General features: G+C 38.7%; 2 protein-coding genes across 10 annotated transcripts in view; one reads left to right on the top strand and one right to left on the bottom strand.

Moving 5' to 3' along the window:
- Positions 1-3,567: 3,567 nt before the first annotated feature.
- On the bottom strand, positions 3,568-15,301 carry LOC104951942 (cell surface A33 antigen). 2 transcript variants are annotated; one of them, XM_010778680.1, is made up of 7 exons: positions 15,249-15,301; positions 9,850-10,016; positions 8,335-8,542; positions 7,562-7,726; positions 6,973-7,089; positions 6,284-6,407; positions 3,568-5,447 (listed from the first exon to the last, which is right to left on the bottom strand). In XM_010778680.1, the coding sequence occupies exons 2-7, from the start codon at positions 9,937-9,939 to the stop codon at positions 4,742-4,744; spliced, it is 1,410 nt and encodes a 469-aa protein (XP_010776982.1). In that variant the 5' UTR covers positions 9,940-10,016; positions 15,249-15,301; the 3' UTR covers positions 3,568-4,741. The 2 variants fall into 2 exon arrangements, with proteins under 2 accessions (XP_010776982.1, XP_010776981.1); XM_010778679.1 differs by lacking the exon at positions 15,249-15,301 and adding an exon at positions 11,006-11,158.
- pou2f1b (POU class 2 homeobox 1b) overlaps positions 14,123-22,532 on the top strand; it is a 23,475-nt gene continuing 15,065 nt past the window's right edge. For 2 of the 8 annotated variants that reach the window (XM_010778685.1, XM_010778681.1), the window contains exons 1-3: positions 14,123-14,215; positions 21,507-21,572; positions 22,167-22,246. In XM_010778685.1, the coding sequence (XP_010776987.1) occupies positions 14,170-14,215; positions 21,507-21,572; positions 22,167-22,246 (192 nt within the window). In that variant the 5' untranslated portion in view covers positions 14,123-14,169. Of the gene's footprint in view, positions 14,216-20,957; positions 21,182-21,506; positions 21,573-22,166; positions 22,247-22,532 lie in introns of those variants that run through there. The other 6 variants (XM_010778686.1, XM_010778682.1, XM_010778687.1 and 3 more) reach the window with 5 other exon arrangements.

Below are 22,532 nucleotides of genomic sequence, written 5' to 3'. Positions count from 1 at the left end.
CTATAAAGGTCAAGAAAAATAGACAACTGCTCAGTATCATTTTTGAAAGATAGGTGTCCCACAAAGAAATAAAAAAATAATCAGTTTATTATTAATCAAGACAAACAGCAAGCAGCAGTAGCAACATGTAAAATTAAGAAGCTGGAAATGTTGCTTTAAAATTTAAATAGTTATCAATAAATGTTTCGTTGATCAACTTATTCCTGAATCAAATGCACCTCTAGTTTCTGTAGAAAAACAGTTTAAAGACAGGAAGACAACTTGGTCACATTGGAAACAGCTGTGCCTCCTCTTTGTCCTCTTTGTCTGTGTGTATGATTCACTGGGAGATATTCATATTAACCAGGAGCAGATATTATGTGTGTGTGGAGGGGGGGGGCTCCTCTGGTGCTCAGGGTCAGGAAGGTCAAATTCCTGTGAGTGTGGGGGTCTGTGGAGAGGCAGGGGGTTGTCATCACAGAGGGAGGGGATGGAGAGGTCGGACACTCGTGGGTGCTTTCTCCTACTCTTATTAGCTCTAGGTGGGGCAGGAACTCACTGTAAACATTTCCCAGAAACACAGGAAATCCAAACAAAACATGTCCACCAGCCTAACTCTCCTTGGGACCGTTTATCGCTTTTATCTCAAACGGACGTTTTTCTTTCTAGTCTCTTTCTACTTTGAGCATGTCTACATATATCCAGGACTAAAAGTTGTTTTAATCATGTTTAATAAGTAATGTTATGTCTATGAAATCATGGGAAAAGTGGAATTAACAGTTCCAATCTTGTAGATTTTCTGCTTACAATCCCCAGTTTCAGATGTTATCAGGTAATTAAATGCCTGTTATCAGTTCTTTTCACTTCCACTCGTATTCTTCAGATGGGGCGACCTGCACCCTCTATATAAGGCCAGAAGATGCCTATCCAATGTCATAAAATGGTGGCAGTTATGTTAAGTTTTACTTTAAGTTACATTAGTTTTGGCCGTCAAAGCTATGTATATTACTTAACTGTGCTTATGTTAGTTTAAATTACCTAAGGATTGACTTCTGGTTTCAGACCGGACACAAACTCCAGTTTCCAGGGTTTAAGTCCTGCCTTCTTTTATTTATATTGGTGAGCCTCCATGTTCTTATAACGTACTTGTTGTACCATATCTTTGGGTAACCTCGGATGACAGCCATTTAATGGACTGATAATCGTACGCCGGTTACACAAATAGATATAATTACATAAAAGGCATTTAACCATTGTTATGACAATAAACATTTGAATCTTGAATCATGACATTAGGAATCATGACATTAGGAATGATTGAACCAAAACATTTTTTAATTTCTGCTTGAAAATGACTAAAATAACAACCATGAACTTTGGTTAGTTTCATTAAAGTAGTATTCTTTCTTCATGAACTAAAACCCCAATAAATCAAGTGATTTTGATGACATCTTGAGACTGGCCAGATGAGCATCATCAGGTTTCCTCTCCCCATGATAATAACTACACGTTATCTTTAGTATGATGATGGTGGTGATGGAGCAAGAGGGGTTTACAGGCTAAAAGAACTAGAGGAGGGGTGACCAAACTCTTAAATTCCTCCCACGGGAGAGCTCTGGTCTTCCCTTTGTTTCTTTTTTTCATGGACCAGTCCATTGTTAGGGCTTTGATGAAAATCCCCCCCTTTCTGGCCCACTTGAGGAGTTTAGGAGGGGGAGGAGGTCAGAGACTCCCGACCAATGGGAGTATCTGTCCTCCTCCAGCTGGCTGTGAACAGACCAATTAACTTTGAGAGATTTGAACCAAACCGTTACTCAGAGCATGCCATCAGTCTGAGGTGAGAGGAGGTTTGAGTCTCAAACTGTTAACTATTGTTTGCATGGAGTTTGTTGCATCAGGTGTGACTCACTGTAGGTTAATGAGCAGGTATCAGACCGTCTCCTCCTCCACCTGCATACTGACTAAGGACCTCATTTCAACATTAGACTCCCCTTTTGAACAGTGTGTGGTCATGAAAACACTCCAGGTCATAGCTCTGCTGCCGTTTCCTGAACACAGTCAGACCTTTCCTCTCCAGAGCTGTCACATTTCCTGCTCTTACTGCGTTGCACATTCCTTCACATTGACTAATTAGAACAACAACAAAAAAACCTGATAAGACTCGATATAGTCTCCTCCATGTTTGATTATGGATTTTAATATATTTTCATAGGACTGTTCTGCCCACAGGTGCCCTTTTAGTCTTCTTTAGACCTGGTGTGCACTTTAGGGTCTCAAATTGAACTTTTATAGAGCTGCAGATAAAGTGTATTTTCATGTTTTGATTAATCTACCAATCATAGACTTGAAATTGGTTAATTCCCTGTTCTACATTCCAAAACCCTAAAAAGATTATTAATTTAAAATAACTACTTAATTAACAACATATTCAAATCATCATCAGCATTTTACTATTATAAGAAAAACATGATTATATATAAGAAAAGCACTGGATCATCACATTTGAGAGCCAAAGACCAGGGCATGGATGACATTTTGCTTGATATTTGACTAAAGCTACATTAATTATCAGACATTTGCTAATTATTTTTCTATCGTCCATCTAATAATCAACTTATCCTTGTAGCTCTTGGTATATTGCTATTTTAAAGTACAGCTTTATCATTAAACAAACAATGTGCTTTAAAATGTACAATCATGGTTTTACATGGTTTTTTGTAATGGCATAGTTTACACAATACACATAGGCTTGTAAAAGCAAACCATAAGCCCCTAGGGAATATCATTTACACATGTGAGAGTATAAAGTAAATTATAAAGTAAAAACAGCTATATTTAACACCATTACCAGACATTACACATCCCAAGGGGATTATAAGGGCTGGCACATAAACCCCCTCACATGTTATTAAACCGTTAGAAATGGTGCAAAACATGTTTATAATGTTGTATTTGTCAAATTGAATTACAGAAATGGGATATAAATCATGAAAAAGCCGCTTTACTAAGTCCAATGGGTGCCTGGGATAAGTAACACCCTTGCTTTAGGATCAACCTGTTGCTCGGTCGTCGTAGTGAAAACACATTTTTAGAGAAGGATACATATCAAAGTGAAGGAAATTAGACTTACCCAGGGCTCCCAGTAAAAAAGCAAGCCGGTAAAAGTTCATTATACAGTCCGTGTTATTTTAAAGTGCAGTTTATCCGCATGTTGGTGATTCAGGTTGTCCGCTAACTGCAGCAGTAAACAGGACTCACGGACTGAGACTAACGGGACTGTACCACTTCATGCAGAGGTGAGTCCAAACACTAAACTCATCTAAAATACTGACTACTCCTCTGCTTTTATTTTATACACCACATATGTAAACTATATTGTTTCTTAAGTTTATATTTATTATGGAATCAAATTTTTGTTTTCTCCAACGGGTGTAGCCGTAGTGCCTACCGGGCAGGGTGGTGAGGTCTGACCGGTGTGGAGGTGGAGGAAGGAGGGGTGGCAGCTCCATGAGTAAATCAGGTCAAACTTTGCTGTGAGATTTCAGAATTTTTACTGCACACAAAAAAACCGAAACATTTGACCCACTTTCTTTATTAAACTCCATTTGATTTATCTTCATGAGAAAAAAAAGTTTTTTACATCCAACATTTACACATACAAACATAACGGTAAAAATAATAAAAAGGTAAAACACAAATTGTCGCTTGAAGTGAAATTAATTTCAATAAACTCACAATAAAAAAATGCAATACAATACACTGCAGATTATAAAGAAGTTTTTCACACATATGTATCCGTGCAACTGAGGCACTAAATCAGCCAGTTTTTAATCATACATTACAGGTTAATCAGACTAAATAATGTACACACTATAATTGGCAGCCTGAAACAATTACTAACAACACTACTGAAGTAGGAGTACATTAAAATTGTTTTTCATCATCTCAAATATAGCAAATTTACTTTGAGTTCAAAATGTTGCCACCTTGGGAGCTTTAGGTAAACACGGCAACAACACTTATTTTCCACCGTATAACCACTTTACTGTCACTGGTGATCAAATGCAACTGTGTAATGGATGCCATGCATGGTTGAACAACCTAAAGACTTAAAAGAATATTTTAAACACAAATGCATGGTTTTCTTTTGTTGGGGACTCTGTAATAGTATTACTATTAAGTAAATACTACAACTTCTCTGTAAGTCTGTCTATGAAAATACATTTTACCATCGACTTTCAATGGAAAAGAGGCATCTTTGAATCAACGGATATTTTTTTTTTTTAGCTAAATCATCTATCCAATACGATAGAGTTATTTCACCTTATATTGACTGAGCCAAGACCGTCCGTAACGCTGTGGATTGGAGGCAGGGTTTAGGGAAAACACCCCACGGATCCGGTAGATTCGAGAGTCTGGCCATTTTGGTTTCATTCGCATTTCTCATAATGAGCAATGCCCCCAACCCCACCCATCCATCCATCCATCCATCCATCCATCCACATCTCTTTTATTTGCATATTTCTTGTCAAATCAAAGCCTTATTTTAGGGACAAGCCATTATTTGAATGTGGACTTTTACCAATGCTATTTGAGTACAAACGTCACAAACTTTTATGGTTTTTGCAAGAATGCAATGTACAGTAGCTGTGTCTTTATGACGAGACCAAGCACTAAGCCAATCAATTAACCCAATAAAAGAGTGCATCAACCAAACATTTTTTTTTAGTGCATTAAAAGAATATTCAGTAACACATTGTTATTAATGCCGGTTTCTGTTTTGATCATCGGTGTAATCAAGGCGATCGCGACTTCCACCATGACGATCGTATCGGTCATCAAGACGATCACGACTGCCTCCGTGACGATCGCGATTTTCATCAAGGCGATCACGACTGCCTCCGTGACGATCGCGATTTTCATCAAGGCGATCCCTACTACCGACGGAACGATCGCGATTTTCATCAAGGCGATCCCTACTACCGACGGAACGATCGCGATTTTCCTCAAGTCGGTCCTGACTGCCTCTGTAACGATCGCGATGTTCATCAAGGCGATCCCGACTTCCACCAGAACGATCACGTTGATCACCAGAACGATCACGCCTGTCGTCTTGCCGATCAACGCTCCCACTGTAATGACTACTACGTTCATCTTCAAGACGATCAGGACGGCCATCGTAACGATTACGCTCATCATCAAGGCGGTCTCGACTTCCAAGATGGCGATCCTGCGGGTACTCCTGGTAACGCTGAGAGTCGACATCACTTCCCTTGCCCGCATGCTTTTCTTGACTGCTATAATAACTCTGTTGATCCTCCTCTAACTTGTTTGAGGAGGATCTCTCAGGAAGGTTTTTGTCTTCGTGTTGCTTGACCTGCTTTATGTCACCCTTTGACTTGTCATCCCAGTACTGCTCTCCAGCTTCGGCAGCGTCTTTGTCATAATATGCCGCTTCTCCAGGGGAACTAACAGACAAACAGAATACACAAAATAAATGGTAAAGCCAGGTAGAATAATCTAATCGAAGCATCTTTAAAGATCACTTATGCTACATTTGGACTAAACTGTACTTCATGGCTATTCCCAACTCAGCTCAGTTGGTTTTCCATTAGCCGAAGTTGTGGATAGTACCGAAGCCTCCTGAAAGAGCGCCGACACTTGAATCAAATTGTTGTAATGGCCAAACGGTGGTACTACACCCCGTTATAGTCCGTGGTGTAACTTTGACTTACATTTTAAATGCCTTTGTGATGTGCTGCAACCCATTTTCCCCTCGGGGACAAATAAACGAATACTACCACTACTACTACATTGGGAAGATACAATACGTCGTAAATCAGCTGAAAAGGCTGAGCTAAATAAACTACCCAGATGTTGATAAAACCTTGATTGAGGTTCCAAGTTAAAAAGCAGATAGTTGATGGTGGAGTTAAATCACTACAGACAACTGATATGTCAGGGAACCCTTGGCAACCCATTGTCACAAAGCCGCACTTTTGAAAAAGCCAAAGATACCATCAAAAGCAACTGTACACAATGCAGTACAGTGAATTGACAAAGTGCACTAAAGATGCCCAACAATTTGACGCAGCTTTAGCTATCAGAAAATACTCTCTCCTCAACTCAAGGGGTTCATATCCATTGTGGAAAAAAACGAAATAAAGAAGTACTGCTCCACACAGAGTATTGCATTCAGTAAAGCGGAACCATGCAGTAGAAATTAGGCATTTGATACTAAGAAAACACGAACATAAATGTGTGGTTTACAGCAGCAGAAAAACACAGTATTTATCAAACTTACCCTTCAGCGTACTCTTCATTTTTGCCCTTTTTCTTGCAGCAACAATAGGCGACAATTCCGAGCAACACAACGCCTGCGAGGACTCCTACAATTATACCTGCAGTGGACCCAATGTTCATGCTGCCTGAAGAGAAAGAAGTAAAGAAAAGAGGTGTTCACACTACTTAGACCCCGTTTACACGAGAACAAAACGGGTTGTATCCGCATAGTTTCTCTTGGCTATAGCCCTTTCATTTACACGAGGCCGTAACAAAACGATAGAAACGGATCCCACAAACGATAACAGGTCCCAAGGTGGATAGATTTGCAAACGAAACGCTCTGGGGGGTCAAACGGATCCGTCTGTACGCCTCTATACGATCATTTTCTGATAACGAAGAAATAGCCCCGCCTCCCTTTCCCCACGCCTCCCTTTCCCCACGTCTCCCTCTCCCCACCTCTCCTGCCCAGAGATCAGCTGCTGGGCTGTCAGAAGAGGGGGAGGAAAAGAGATGCTCCGTTTATTATTCTTATATTATTAGAGTCGTTATCAATTTGTTATAAAGCTCAATAAATAATAAAGAAGACCTCGGACAGGCACTTTTCTAATTTTGTACGGAAGATTTCAACTTTAACGGACGTGTTGACCGGCGAAAAAAATGAAAAAAGTCTGGATAAGATCAGAGGGTACATCTTTGTAAAACACTTACCAGGCGTCACAGCCAAAGTCAAGTTGCAGGAGGAAGAACCAACTCGATTTGTTGATGTGCAAATGAAGAAACCAGACGTGTCTATTGAAATATTGAAGAGAGACAGAACTCCAACCTCTGCAAAATAATGACAAAAATAAGGCTTAACAATGTTGATTTGATCAGAATCAAAATCTGAATCAGAATTATTTACCCACAGTTGTAATGGGATTTTCTAATAGTTGTTCCATTTTTTTTTTTTCAAAGAAAAGAAAATTAAGTTAAAAAAAGAAAGAAAAGAAAAAGATTGTAAATGTAATAAAGTCAAAACTAAAGTATATAAATATATTTATAAAACATAGAGAAGTTAATCTTCAGACGGTCACAGTCTACAGTATAAAACAACAATGTAAAAACATGTATATTACAATATAAAGCAGTGTATAAATAGTAATGATATTAAAGCCTGAATACCAGGTTATTGCTCAAAATGTACATTATAATCTAAAAACAATGCCAAAGCAGCTAGCAGAGTATTGCGGTTGACCCTCAAGCAGCCATGTCAAAAATATTTGCTTTCAAAATAACTCATGGATAGTAAATTGCATACTTTCTGTCGTCTTAGCTGGAAATGGTCTGGGAGTGCTTTTGACACTGAAGCTTTTCCAATCGTATGCAGGTTTTGGTGATCCGTCCTCAGACATGCAGGTGAGGCTGATGTTGTTAAAGTACGATGCTTCTCCCTGAATCTTACAGATCGGTGGAGACGGAGGGACTGGACAAAAATAAGACAGAATTGAACATAAAAACGTCATGATGCAGAACTTTGTGAGCAAAATTGATTTAAAGGTCCCCTATTATACTGTTTTTCATCAATATATTATAGGTCTAAGATACAAAACATGTCTCTGAAGTGTTTGGCTCCAAACACCAAACAGATCATTACAGCATCCCATAATCCCCTCTGTTTCAGCCCTGTCTCTAAAGTGCTGATTCTCTGTCTGTTACTTTAGATGAAAATAAGGAGCCCCTCCCCACGCCCCTCTGAGAGATATTTGGTTAGAAAGAACACAATGGTGCTCTAGGAGGAGATTCAGGTGATAAGGTGGGGGGGTGGGGGGGGGTTACCTTGGTCGGTATTGGCTAATGGTTACTATGGTTACCAAAACATCGTTATGACATCATAAAGTGGCCAAAATCTGATCAGCTCATTTTCAGACAGGTTTTTATAAATGGATCAGCACAAAAAGTGAGCGAATCTTTTTTTCCTGAAACTTTCAGAATCTCTTTACACAGAAGGGACACATGTTGATGTATAAAAGACATGAAAAAGTGGATTTTGCTCAATAGGTGACCTTTAAATCATGTCAGATTAATTCTCACCCAGGACCAAAAGGGAAGTGGTGACAGCGGTTACTCCCTCGTCATCTTTGGGGATCATGACACTGCACTGGTAACTGCGGCTGTCCTGCACGGTCAGCTTGGATAACCGCAGTGTGCTCACTTTTTGGTTGACCTCCAGAGAGGCTCGGCCTTCATACTTCGGTGCGATGTCAACCGGATTGTTCAAATAGTAGGTGGCCACCGATTGCTAGAGAAATAAACACAAATATTTGAGTATAACATTACATTACATGTTAGTTGTTAGACACTTTTATCCAAAGCGACTTACATACTCAATACTGTGGACAATCCCCACAGGAGCAATTTGGGGTGAAGTGTCTCCAGGGAAACAACGACGTGCTGACTGCAGTGGGGTTTGAACATCATGAACCCTGATCCGAACACCAACGCATTAGGCCACTGCGCCACACGCCTCCCTAACATGATATTAAAATGTCGTACAAATGCCGAATGTGATGTCACATTTCAACATGACATAATTTTTAATGATAGAAGAATTTGTAAATAAATTATTAAATTGTAAAACTTTTTTATGATAACTGAAGTTAAATAATTTTGAATTCCACTTTTTTTACTTTACAAAGCTTGTCACATGCATCTTTTATAATTTTACAGACAAAACAAACCAGAAAATTATACAATTCTTTAGTTTTAATTTCAGTCATCAGGTTCAGTCTTGCTTTTTCTTTGACTACATTATTTATGTACAATTTATTGTGACTATAATTCAGATAACAAAGTAATATAAAGTTGAACATGAAATGTCCTTGTTTGCATCTTTGTGTGTAGCCAGCCGTTAGTGAAGCCGAGCCTTATGTGCAAAAGGCAATCTTTACTTTGTATTCAGAGGACAAAGGTCAACGGCTATGAACAGATAAGGAAGAACCTGTATGCTTTTAATGTTGAACATTTCCTGTATCAATCAATTAACACATAGGACTCCGCCATATAGAAACAGTTTTAAACTACAGTAATTTATTTTCTGCTTTAAGTAAGACACTGTTTGAACACACTACGAATTAATATTTTAAAAGTTGACCCAGTGTGTGTAGTTTTCTGAGACTGTTAATAGACCGTAAAGTACTCAATAACTTAGATAAAAAGCGGATAAGTTACTGATAGGATGGTGGTTATTAAAGAGGTAATTAATCGATTAATACCATTATACTAACATACAGTTGTACGAGAGAGCTCCCAAATTGCTGGATCCTAAACTTCCCACAATGCAGCTCAAATGCAGACACACCCTGTCTTGTAAACACCCACGTCTTTCACACTCCATGCCCCCATTTTTAATTTCTGATATCATTTATTACTCTCATAGCCAAAGCCGGAAGATAGCTGCAATGAAACGTTAGACATTATTTGTTCACAGGCTATGATTAATCATCATGAGTAATCTGATCTTTATTTGTCCAATGTGGAGTTCCCCTTTAGTATACCTCACCACAAAATGTTTTATTCATAATTCATTGATTTTTGCATGCCTCTCACCATTGGTTCTCCGTCGTTTTCAGGGTAGGCTTCCCATGTGATGATGAGTGTGTTGGTGACAGGTCGGGCGGGGGTGTATGAGCAGGTCATGGTGACTTCTCCTCCACTCGCTGCCTCATATTCTCTCTCTGGAATAGAAACCTGCAAACTCCTGCAGCAGGGAAGTACTGAAACAAAAATAAATACATCATGACAGATATTTCAGTTTTACGCTGCTATGGACAATCTTGCACTAATGTACATTTCCCAAGATATTGAAGTGACTGTTATTTTGTATATATTGATTGTTTTGCTTTTATTTATGTCTTAATGTGTGCATAGGTATACATGTTTCTGTTAATTTTGTATTGGGTATACATATTTTACATATTTTTTTGTATTCTGGATTGTGGGAAACGATCTCTCTGTCTGTACACACAAACTGAAAGATTGACAATAAAGTTGACTTTGATATTTTTTCATTTAATCTAGTACTGTACACTTTTGAGGTACTTGAGTATTCCCATTTAATGGTACTTTATAGTTCTTCGACACAATATTTTGTATACAAATTATTTTGATGTATACACTTAGGCTAGTTTAAAGGTTTTTGATAGTTTAAAAGTTAGTTTGCAAGTTTAAATTAATAAAACAAATGCATTGTGATGTATTATCGGTTAAGGTTCCCAGCAGTAGTCTATATAATGTGATTCACATTAGCTTTGCCTTTAGCAGCTGCACAATAAAATACACATTAATGCTTCACTAATTATAATTCAGCATACAAATGGGGCCATTTTACATAATCAATACTTTTAAGCATGTTACTCTAAGTGTATTTTGATACTCATATTTTGTGCTTGAATTAAAAGTGCAGTGAACAAGTGAAAGAGTACTTCCGCCTCCATTCTCTGCTTTTGCTAAATTCGTAGAGAAACATTGGTAGGATAAGATTGACTATAAAAAACAAACGTCATGTTAGTTTCACCAAATATAAGATACAATATGTTTCTTACATGGCAAATATGTATGGTTTTAACACCTTTTAAGGTGAACACACACTCTGCTTCCTGTTGAGTATGGCAAGAAGTTGGGTTAATGATTAACACAGGTGATAATAGCTTAAGGTGTGGCAGAGGTTTATCAAAAAGAGAAAGATTAAAAGCATAAATCCTACCTGTGAGTATCAGAAAAAGCTTTCGCCATCCAAACTCCTTGTTTGTAATCATTTCTGAAAGAGGATGAAAATATCCAACAAGTAGAAAATCTGAAACTGATGCTTTAAGTCCAAGAGCAAGAGCCCGTCTAACCTTCACGGTGAACTCCAAGGCGTAGAGAAGTGGACCTTTCCAGGTAATATATTAACAACTGCAGGTCACATGTCTCCAGAGGGCCAATCATTGACCTGCCAACCCCTTAAATAAATCTGACTTCTATATATGTATGTGATTCTGATGGGACTACAACAAAAACCTCCAATAATAAAATGTGTTTTTGAAAAAAACAGATGGATAGATAGATAGATAGATAGATGGATGGATAGATAGATAGGTAGGTAGATAGATGGATGGATAGATAGATAGATAGATAGATAGATAGATAGATAGATAGATAGATAGATAGATAGATATATAGATAAGTAGATAGGTAGATAGGTAGATAGATACAAACATTTTGGAAAGTGAGTTTTTGGAAGTAAAGAAAATGCTTTTAGGAATGCTAACCATTGAATGTCAAACTAAATCAGTAAATAAATCATTTAAAAACAAGAAAATTCTAAATATATAATTTAACTGATCAAAATCAGTGACTGTTTCTCAACATTTCATTGGAAGTTACATTGTGTTGTATGTGGTACTGCTCTACTCAGTTTGACCTGCAGGTGGCAGTGTTGCACTGACCACTATGTTGCAAACTCAAAGACTGTTAAAATAGGGGTGATACAAAAAGTTAACCTCTAATTCCATTATAGCATAAAGTAAACAATACAACAACTCACAGATGTAATTAAACATCTGTTGACCTTTGATCCATGTTGTTTGAAAGGCTGAGGTGTTAAGTTAACCCGAATCTTAAGTTTAATCAGAATTTGGTTCATTGCCCAGAACTTTTTCAAATAAAGATAATTTAATTTGGTGGTTGTTTGAACACAGTCAGTGAGAGAAAATAAAATGGAAAAGTGAAAGCAAATATTGAAACAAATTGTAGAGGAAATGTATAGTGTACACTATAATAATAATAATAATAATAATAATAAGGTTTTTGGCCAAATAGGTTTTCAATTAGGAGGAGTATGCCTCAGTGTTTGTTGTATGCAATAAAGATATTAAGATGACAAAAAAGAAAATGAACGGTCAAAAAAATTAAACATACCTAATAATATTCAGTCAGAATATGAAGAAGATACTAAAACAATACGAAAATATGTTCAATATGTCATGCAGGATGTTAAAAAATATAGATATTTATACGGAAAACATCTTGGTTGGTCAATCAAAAGACTACACAAAACATTTAATCACACTTAATTTACAGTTGTACAGGTTTAGATATTGTGTCTATTTTTCCTGCTGTTACAGGTACCATTTTCTTTCAATCAATTCAGCGTTTGAAAATTAATTAGCAGACTCTCTCGAGCTGAGCACGGCGGATTAACCTTTTGAAGGCCCCGGGGAAAACGTTATCATTCGGGCCCCTATTAACCCCTCTGAGCGCTGTGTGTGCACTGTGGCCTTCCATTAAGTACACTGCACAAAACTTCACTATAGACCGATTCATAATCTTATACTGGGACCGGCAACAGGTTTTCTATGAGTAATTTTTATATTTATGTTATGGACTTTTGCATTAATGAATATATATGTGAGGAGCACAAGCAAAACACAGGTGCAGGCCTTTACAATGCACGTAACACCTGTGACCTGTTTATTAATCTGCACACATGATGAGAGAATAAAGGAAGTAGATGTAATGTAATGGGTTATTTTGGTATATCTGTGCAGATTAATGTGCAAAATGCAGGAAGTGGCGGGGATAAAAGGAAATGTGTCCCCACTTCGCATCCCTTCATATTAGAGAAGTGACATTTCCCTTTTCTGGTCAAGGAGAGGTCATGGACATGTGTGACTATTGTTTAATTTTTTCTTCTCTTTTCAGGGTGGATGTTTAACAATATTAATTGGTTGCTGGACATCTATGAGCATGCAGTATATCCATACTAAGATTGTAAGATTTCAACATTAAACAGAAATGTTTGACCTTGATTGGGCTACAGCAATTATTCTAAACTGCATTGTGCTTTTTGTATTAAGCACTTTTTGGAAATAACCTTTCAAAATCACTGTCCAACAACAATTGCTGTTGCACCTAGATTTCAAGTCAGTTTTTATGCATCTTGAGGAATACTGCTATTTGGATATACAATTAGCTTATCACTCATATGTGTTCTGTTTTTCATGTCTGAATGTCTGCATCACAATCATAGATAAAGATAATGACACACATACAAGGTACAAGGGTTTTTGATGTACGCATTTTGAGATGTTTAGTTAAGTTAGTATATAGACAACTTGATTTCAAGCCCCAAATAAAGCTCCGATCAGTGTTGTTATGCATCATGCATGTGTAACTTTGCATGTATACTTTCTTTTTGGTAAAGATTAGCTTATAACCTTTCCTGGCTTTAATATTATATCTGACTTTAACAGACTACCAGGTTATGTCAATTCAATGTAGGCCTATGCCTCTAAAAAAAAATGTCTTTAAAAGTTGTTAAAGTTTTAGTTGGCTTTATTGTTATTGCCAAAGACAAACAGAAGGCTTCATGTGCACTGTATTGCAGATCCGCCCATCCATGACCTTTTCAGTGCAAATTCATAGTGCAAGAAGAGCTGATTATTTAGATATGTAAATAAGCAACAGAGAATAACACCCCACACACACTCCACTCAAGTATGTTCCTATGCACGTGTGAGCACATTTTGCATGTGAAGATTGGCTGTTTTGGCTCCAAAATATTTAAATATGATTTGCAATGAGAACTTGTACCCGTACTGCAATTGTTCTTATGGTAGGCCTACTCAGATACTTTACTTTTTTACTTTTCAGATAGCCTACTATTCTCAATGCAGTACTTTTACTTTAAATGTTGTATCTTCAGTGTGGGGTACTTTTTGTGTGTGTGTGTGTGTGTGTGTGTGTGTGTGTGTGTGTGTGTGTGTGTGTGTGTGTGTGTGTGTGTGTGCGCGCGCGTGTGTTTGTGTGGGTGTGTGTTTGTCTGTGTGTGTGTATGGCGCTGCTGCTGGTAGGCTCAGCGCTGGGATTTCGGGTTAAATATTCAAAATGGCGGACGGAGGAGCAGCGAGTCAAGATGAGAGTTCAGGACCAGGTAATGATTACAGCATTTTACATATTCATACTCATATTCAAACTGTGATACTCACAATCTGTGATAAACGGAGTGCAGATGAATTGCAGATGGATTTAGGAAGGAGGATGATATTCAGATATATTGCAGTTTAACACAGAGTAATTTGACAGAGGAGGAAACGAGCTATAGCAGTGCGACGGTAAAATTACATGGAAACATGCCTCCCCCCTTTGTGTGATTAGACGGCCGTACGTCCCTACATATTCATACCTCTGTCGACAAATACAATTTAGCATATTTTATTAGTAATCGCCGAAGAGCCTCTGGTTTCATATATGACATATTTAGACTGTTTTCTCTCTCGCAATCTGATGGAAATGAGGATGCTAGCAGGCTAACGTTAGCTCGGTTGCTAACGGTTGGCTTTGTGTTGATGGGAGGATGCTAGCAGGCTAACGTTAGCTCGAATGCTAACGCTTGGCTTTGTGTTGATGGGGAGGTTTTGATCCGGGTTTGCATATTCATTTCTCCAGTGATTCAGTGGCTGTTTGTTTTCAACTGGAGGGAATAAATTAAAAAAAGGATCGAACATGTGTTTTTTGTTGTTGTTGTTGATTACACGATGTCAGCTCGGTGTGGTTGAGCTCGACCTGTTTTTAGCTTTTTTTAAAGCAGTTTTTGCCCTCAGTCTTTTGTGTGCTCGGCGCAGCCTGTTGTGTTATTCATGCGGGCCTGCCGGAGCCCCAGAGCGGACTAAAGCATGTCCCATCGACCGACGAGGACCCGGAGCTTATGCTGCGTATGCGCCACAATAACCAGCATGTCAACAGAACACATACTATCAATATTTACTTAACTGCTTGTAAAATGTGGCTTCGTCTGTTAAAACGCTGGTTCTCATCGCAACGGCTAACTGGCTACCTCCTCTAACTTGGTCCAGTCGTTTAGCAGCTAACTTGGCTTGAGTCTAAATCAACTACAAATAAAAACAATTCTCATTGTTAGCTTTTTAAAAACGATGTTATTAGGGTTGCTCTGTAGTGTTTCTCACCTTGCTAGAGTTTAAGTTGCTAGTAGTTTGTTTGAAGTTGGGCCGTACACTTCTTCACGTGAAGTGGGAGTAACGTTATTTTGGAGGTTAACTGTAAATCCATCGCATTAGAATATTTAATTTATTTTCCTACAACTTTTCACTGCTTTTGACTGTGCAGTTTTTAAGAAGTGCGTCTTTTATGATAAGATGCCCAATTTTATTTTTCGAAAAATTAAAAACACACTTGCATATCATCTGGTTATAAATAAGCATTTCGAAGAGGTACACAAATGAAAACCCTTCTTTTTTGGGGGGGGAAACCTAAAGGTAAAAGTGAGGGTGACGCAGATAATCTACAGAATGAGGGGCTTTCAGTAAAGAGTAGGCAGGGGGGAGGTTATGGTTGGTGGATGCATATGCCTTTATAATACATACACATGCTTTCAAATATTCAGGATAATAATAATAATTGTGGAGCTAATGGAAGCAAAAGTTGGAGATTTTCTGGTCTGCCCCTCGTTGTTTCAGTAGTTTTGACCGAGTGTGTCTGCTGAAAACAAAGGTTGTACCTGTGTATCCCCCCCAAGGCACAGGGAGGGGTATGAGGCCCACTTCCGGAAAGCCACAATAATAACAGGCACTCACTATTCTCTCTGCCGGTTTCATGGCCGGGCAAGACACAGCTTGATGGCACTTTTTTTTCTTTCTTTGTGCAGTTCACTTTGCCATTTACTTCGTTTTTAAAGAAGCAGTGTTTTGTAGCAACTCTACAGGGGATGGGCTTTTCCATTTTAAGATAAGACAAACCTTTTTATAACCTTGTGGTTGTTACAGCAGCAAAAAGACAACACCGGTACATATAAAGTTAAACAATAAGAGGCAAATAATATGCAAATGTAAAACATATAAAAGTAAACATTTAACCATAAGAGGTATATAATATACAAAACTAGGTTGTTACAGAGATAGAGTTCTCCGCCAAAGCCATGCCCTATCTGGCCATGATAATTAAAGTAAAAAAGTATTAGTTTCATGAAAATCAGGCCTGTAGTTAATCCATAATATACCTGACAAACATGCGCAGCGAACAAAAAAAATATAATATTGTAATATGTAAAATAGTACAAGATGAAACACAATAATTATGTAGTACTGCAGTATACGTAAACATTTTACTCCACAGTTAAGATTATCTTTACACAAAAGGCAGCTCTAAAGGCGTCCTTACCAAATAGTGATTCAACAGTAATAATTGGCTCAAACAATGTTGTTTATTTTTCTCTGTTGTAATCTTTTACGAATATAGTTTATGCAGTTGTGACAGAACTGCCTATGCAATTTAAAAAATGATTAAATGGAACTGCAGTTTCATATGTTTTAATAATAGCAATCAACTTGATGTCTCATGCCCTACGGGTGTTTAAGATTGCATTTCTCTAGTAATGCGAATCACATTCAAATATTTATTCATACCCTGTCTGCATTTTTCTGACACATCACAAGATACATTTGTAAAGTCTAAACTTTAGTAATAACAGTATCACATTACAGGCCATTTTATGATATGCTATATGTTACTAGACAGTCATGATGGTTCTAAACGATTAGTTGATAAATAAAGAAAACGATAAGCATTTATTTTTATTGTGAATTTAATAGTTTTAGATATTTTCAAGCCATTCTGATTTCAGCCTCTCAAATCAGCAGGGTTCCTACTTTTCTTTGTTATTATGTTAGTGTGAATAATACAATATTTTGGGTAGCCTTTTAGTCAAATAAAACAAGACACTTTTAAAGAGGACATGTTTGGCTCTCTTAGGTTAAGTTGTGATTGCCATTTTAAAATCAGCAGATCCAATTGAAAATGAAAATAATTGGTAGTTGCATGCGTAGGCCTGATACTAAATGTATTTCCCATATTCAAAGCCATATTGGCATATCAGGAATTACTTCCACTCTCTGGAAAAAGTGTTATTAAACTGGGCTACTTTAAAGAACAGACGAGAAATAATTCTGTCATCCTCACACTTAGGCTACTTTTCTCATTTAATCAGTTTTTCAGTTCCACCCTCATTGTAGCCTTGTAGTTCCATCATGAATATTCATTGATGTAAACACAGTTGTTATGAATAATGCATAATTTGAGTAATAAATTCAGGACATGCCGTCTCAAAGTACAGAGAAGGCCTCCATGAAGGCTCCAGTCAGACAAGTTTTCCACTGTGGAGGAAGAAATCATAACTAATCAGAGCTGTGTGTTGTGCTCTAGACAGATAACGGTTTGTTCCTGGTGATCTGTAGTAAAGTGCCGAAATGAGAGAAGATTTGCCTTTTTTCCAAAAAGTAAAAACGTACTTACATGTCTGGTTATATGAAAGTATTTGGAAGAGTTACATACAACCTTTTTTATTTAGGAAAAACATATAGGTACAAGTGAGGGTACAGCAGATAATCTACAAATTGGGCTTTCAGGAACAGTAGACAGAGCGGAGCTTATGATTGGTCGATGCATTCCAAGCAACAATTGGCATGTTGTTCCTGATGACTCTCGTGTTTCTGTCATTATTTAGATCACTGGAAAACATTTGCCAGAATTTCATGAAATGCCTTTATGTTTCAGACACATGCTTTACATATATTCAGCATAATAAGAATTGTGGAGCTGATGAAGTGAAAGTTGGTGATTCTTCCAGTAGACAGCGTAAGAGTGTATGGTAAAAATATTACAAGAAAGTGTTCATACACCAAACAAATATCCAGCAGTTTATGCTAATAATATCACTTTCTTAGGTTTGTGAATATATGTGCAAATTCAGCCTCTGCCTGGGCTATTTTGAAGTAGTTGAATATCCCCACCACCACCCTCCAGAAACTTTCATTTAATTAAGTTAGATTGAATTTTCCACAAAGTCTATAGACAGTTGGCTAATGACCACCCAAGAGATACCGCAGGAGCTTACAGTGGTGTTAGCCGCATTACCCCTTATCAAATTACACTGCACTGTATTCTGTTCACTTGTGGCCTTAGTCCAGTGTAGCTGCTGTACTATCTGTAGGCACACAACATTTGTTTATTACTTGTAATAAAAGCTATGTTCAATATTCATGTTACTCCAGTTTAAACCATGAATATTTAGGCCGTTTGATTATTAGGTCCCTTAAATTGAAGGATTATCTGTCGTGATCATACATGCCGATCGTTTCAATTTCTGCTTAGTGTGCCAAGTGGTCTAGGTTTGTAAAAGTGGTCTTTATGTATTCTGAGTTTAAGATGAGGAATGTAGGTGCTAGGGCTGAATGTGGATGTTCTAATTAAGTTTTGCTCTGTCTCATGTTGAATCTCCGCGCTCACATTAACTGCTCTGCGGTATTCAGCCAGCCTTCCCATATTACAGCGCTAATGAGGGAGCTATTTAAAATTCTCTTCGCAGGATATTTGTGTAATGCATTGTTCCACAGCAGGGTTTTGCAAACCGTTCAACCAAGTAGTCGTACATGTGTTGAAGTGCACTGCTGATGACTGCCTCTGCATTCACATCCCTTTTGTTTATTCATTTGTTGGCATGATATGATTGTTGGAGGGATGCTTTAAAGTCCAGCTGGGTTTTAACCAAACACTGGGATGTTTGAAGAGAACAACAGGAGAGAGTTGTATAATATAGTGTAGTGTCCATTTGTTGTTAAGGGCTTAAGGGCAAACATGGGTTCTTTTGAAGGAGAAGTTTCTAAATGTGAGGATTAAACAGCTTTACTTTGAAGTATATCTAAGGAAAGTGAATATAGTTGGGTTTTGGACCTTTTGATCAGACAAAACAAGGCTTCATCTTGGGTTTTGCTAGGTTCCTGGTGATCTCAACAAAAATTACCAGGAGAATAATGAATATTTTTAAATATTTGTTGTTGCAGCCCTAATCAATAACTATGTTTTTGAGGTTAAAGGAGGATGGACAAAGGGATTTAAACACATACATTAGAAACAATACCCACATTTATGTAATTATTTGTAGATCTGTAAAAGTTAGTGGAGAAATGATAGACAGAAAAGTCATCAACAACTAGTGTACTTTATATCATTATTTTTGCAAAAATATGAATTGGTTTCCGTTTCTCAATTGTGAAGATCGTCTGTGATGACTCGGTGTATGGTTTTGGACTTTTTGTGGTGAAAAACTAGCATTGTTCCCCTGCCTGTATACACGCTGGGGCATGTGTCGCTATTTTCTGAAAGGTTATAGACAAGACAGGCAGACTAGTTGCAGCCCTATTTAGTAATGTTAGATACCATTTGCAACCTGATAAAGCATGTTGAAGGAGGAGTACTTCATACAAAAATAAGGCACTACTGCTTTAGTGATAACTCGTCCTAAAAGCACGCTGATGTTTACAAAAAGGCTGAAAACATTGCCGAGTGCCTGAAGCCTCGTCCCTCATGCTGTCACCCTGCTGATGAAGGGTCTGTTTGTTTTTCAACGCTACCGTGCCCTCTTGCCGTTGTTCGATCAGGTCAGCATTTAAATGCCTTTCAGCAGGCAGCGGGTTAAGTGAAGAGGTTGATCAGAGCTTTTTGCAGGAGCAGTTGATGTGGATTTAGTTGGTAAGCCCCCCCCCCCCTGCAAACCCTAATACATCCATGCATTCCTGTCCAGTCATTCTGATTCACTGGACACCTGTGCAGCTCCATCGCAGGTCTACATCCCCGCCGTTAAAACTCCTAAAGCATCCTGGAAATGAATGCAGAAGCGCTCCAACGTGAAATACTAATTGCATGTAAAAGCTAATCTAAATATGCTAATCCCCAAACACTTCATAAACATGGACAGCAACAGCCCGCCACCCACTCTCTGTAGTCGCTCGCTCAGGAATGCTTTAGCCACAGGGGGTCTAGCAGTAATGACAGGCTTGCGGTGGATTAATGTGGAGTTATTTATTTCCGATTGAGCGAGTCCTCCTCCCACTCCTTCCCCAGACCCCCCTTTTTTTTTGCAGTTAGGCCCATGACTCCTGGAGATACATCGAACGAGTCTTGGACATTCTTTTAATACGGTCCGCCTTGCTAACATGTCCTGACCACCGCCGACAGGCCTCACATTGCATTCTGGGATATCTCCGGCCCTTTTACCTGCTCTTAGCTAATTACTTTTTGAGCCGTGCACCCGCTTTATAATTGGTCTTGTGCTGCTGCCTCCCTGCGCTGCGCCAAGTGCTAGTTTGAGCCCTTTTTCATTCCCCTCTCTGTGTCGTCCTTATTCCCCTGTTTTTTTATCGTCCTCCAAAAGCCATCCAATTAATATGCTAATGAGATGATAAATATTTATAGGGGTTTAAATTATGCAGAAAGCTTTCAGAGCTCGGTGTGAAATGCGTCGCTCGCAGGACTTCAAAGCCTTGCATTGCTAACGAGGCAGAGGCAGATTTGCATACGGCTTTAATCAGCTGAATACTGATTATGCTTCATTATAGAGCCGGGTGGGGTGGGGGGGGGGCAGCAGAGTTAGAGGAGGCCGCCAGCTGCACTTGTCGTTTGTTTCATTCCAGCAAGAGGGAGAGGTTGAACTTTTTCATAAGTACAGACAATCTTGGCAAGGGAGAGAGAGAGAGGGAGGGAAAAAAGAGAGCGGGTGCAAAGTAGGCACTGGTTTGAAAAAAACAGAGAGGGGCAGAGCTATAAGAAAATAAAGAGAGTGCAAAGAGAGAAGCTGTTTGCCTAAACCCTGTTGGCTTTCCCAGTGTGCGTATCCCAGTGTTGTTCAGTGAACCGTGCGGCGGACAGTGCCACTGTGTCTGTAGTCGCCCCGCTTGTATTGAACCCGCTGCTGACCAGTGGAGAGTGAAGAGAGGGAGGAGGAACTCAGAGCCGGACGCCCTGTTGGTGGTGTGTTTGCCCGGCAGAAGCACATTTTCCACGATAGGCTCCGCGACCATGCTGGAAAACACAGGTGGAGCAAGAGCGGGTGAGTTCTTTGGTGCGGTTGTGATGGAGCTCAGCTGGGATTTGTTGTTGGGCGTCCTTATGTGAAACGGGAAAGGTTGATCTCGCACCACCTTTTGCGTTACATTTGACTTGTAAGAGTTTATCGTCAGTCATTGTGTTGGTCTAGAGTAGTGCCATGTGACAGAAATGTTACTGCAGAGTAGGAATGTCATGCATTTATAGGATGTATATAATCAGTTGACGATGCCACAGGGCTCCTGAAATCATCCAGACATGGTTGTTATGTTTTCACCGGCAGTGGGTGTGAGTTTGTCTCACTGTCTGTCTCTGTCTGGCTCTTCCAGATGCTAAAGTGAATAATCAGTCAGAAACTACTAAATGTGCAATGGAAAGTGGTGACGGGAACACCGGTGAGTGACCTCCAGCTTCTTCCTTTTTCTCTTTTTGTTATTAACTGGATTGAAATGCAGGATATTTACCTCCTCATTCAACAGGTTTCAAACCCACAGCCTAAATTAACATTTAAAAAAAAAAAGCTGTCCACCTTTTGTATTATTGACTCATTAAAAAGAAAAGACATGGCAGCTTTCCAAAAGCCTTGTTAGCGGTCTTCTTTGTCAAATGAAGTGTTTACCTCACAGAGCAGTTCCCCTCATTTGAATATCACACTAATTAGCTCCGTCGCTGTGCTTCAGTGACTGTGATACGTTTATCAACTCGGAGTGAACACCATTCAGTCATTTCTCATTTGTATATTGTATATGTTTAATAATGTCAATATGGATTCTGCAAACTCATACTGTTATGTATTTCTCTGTTACTAATTCGGATCACATTTGATGTCATTTTCAAATATTCTTCTGCATTTTCACTGTGGGTTTTGACTATTACGTTCCTCTTTTTTGTGTTAAACCAGCAACAGCGTATATAAAGTCACCAGTTGGAACACAATCTTCTCTGTTCCTCCGACCGCTCCTTTCATTAACTTCATTTCTTCTCCTCAGGAATCCAAATCAATGGGTTCGACTTTCAGAGGCAGGCGATGCCTCTCACTAACGCACACGCACAAGCCCTCCTCCAACAGGTAACACATCATCACTGTCTTTCAGAAACTTTTTTTAGTTTTTACGTGAAATAATCAGATGTAGTGTTTTAGTGTAGTCGCACATCTTAATTGTAGTTTCACAATGAAATGAGGTGTGATGTTTTCCCAGAGGTTTGCTCCTCTGCACGAGCCAAATGAGCTCATTTAAATGAGCCAGGCTCTGCTTGTGTCGCCTGGCAACACGGCAGATTAATCAACCCTGTATGCTAATTAGCTGCTCTGCGGTTGCTCGGAAACAGATGGCAGAGAATATGCAAATCTATGC

Source organism: Notothenia coriiceps, unplaced genomic scaffold (assembly GCF_000735185.1).
Source record: "Notothenia coriiceps isolate Sejong01 unplaced genomic scaffold, NC01 NC01_scaffold00019353, whole genome shotgun sequence".
Classification (NCBI taxonomy): Eukaryota; Metazoa; Chordata; class Actinopteri; order Perciformes; family Nototheniidae; genus Notothenia; species Notothenia coriiceps.
This window is presented reverse-complemented; position numbering and strand designations above follow the sequence as displayed.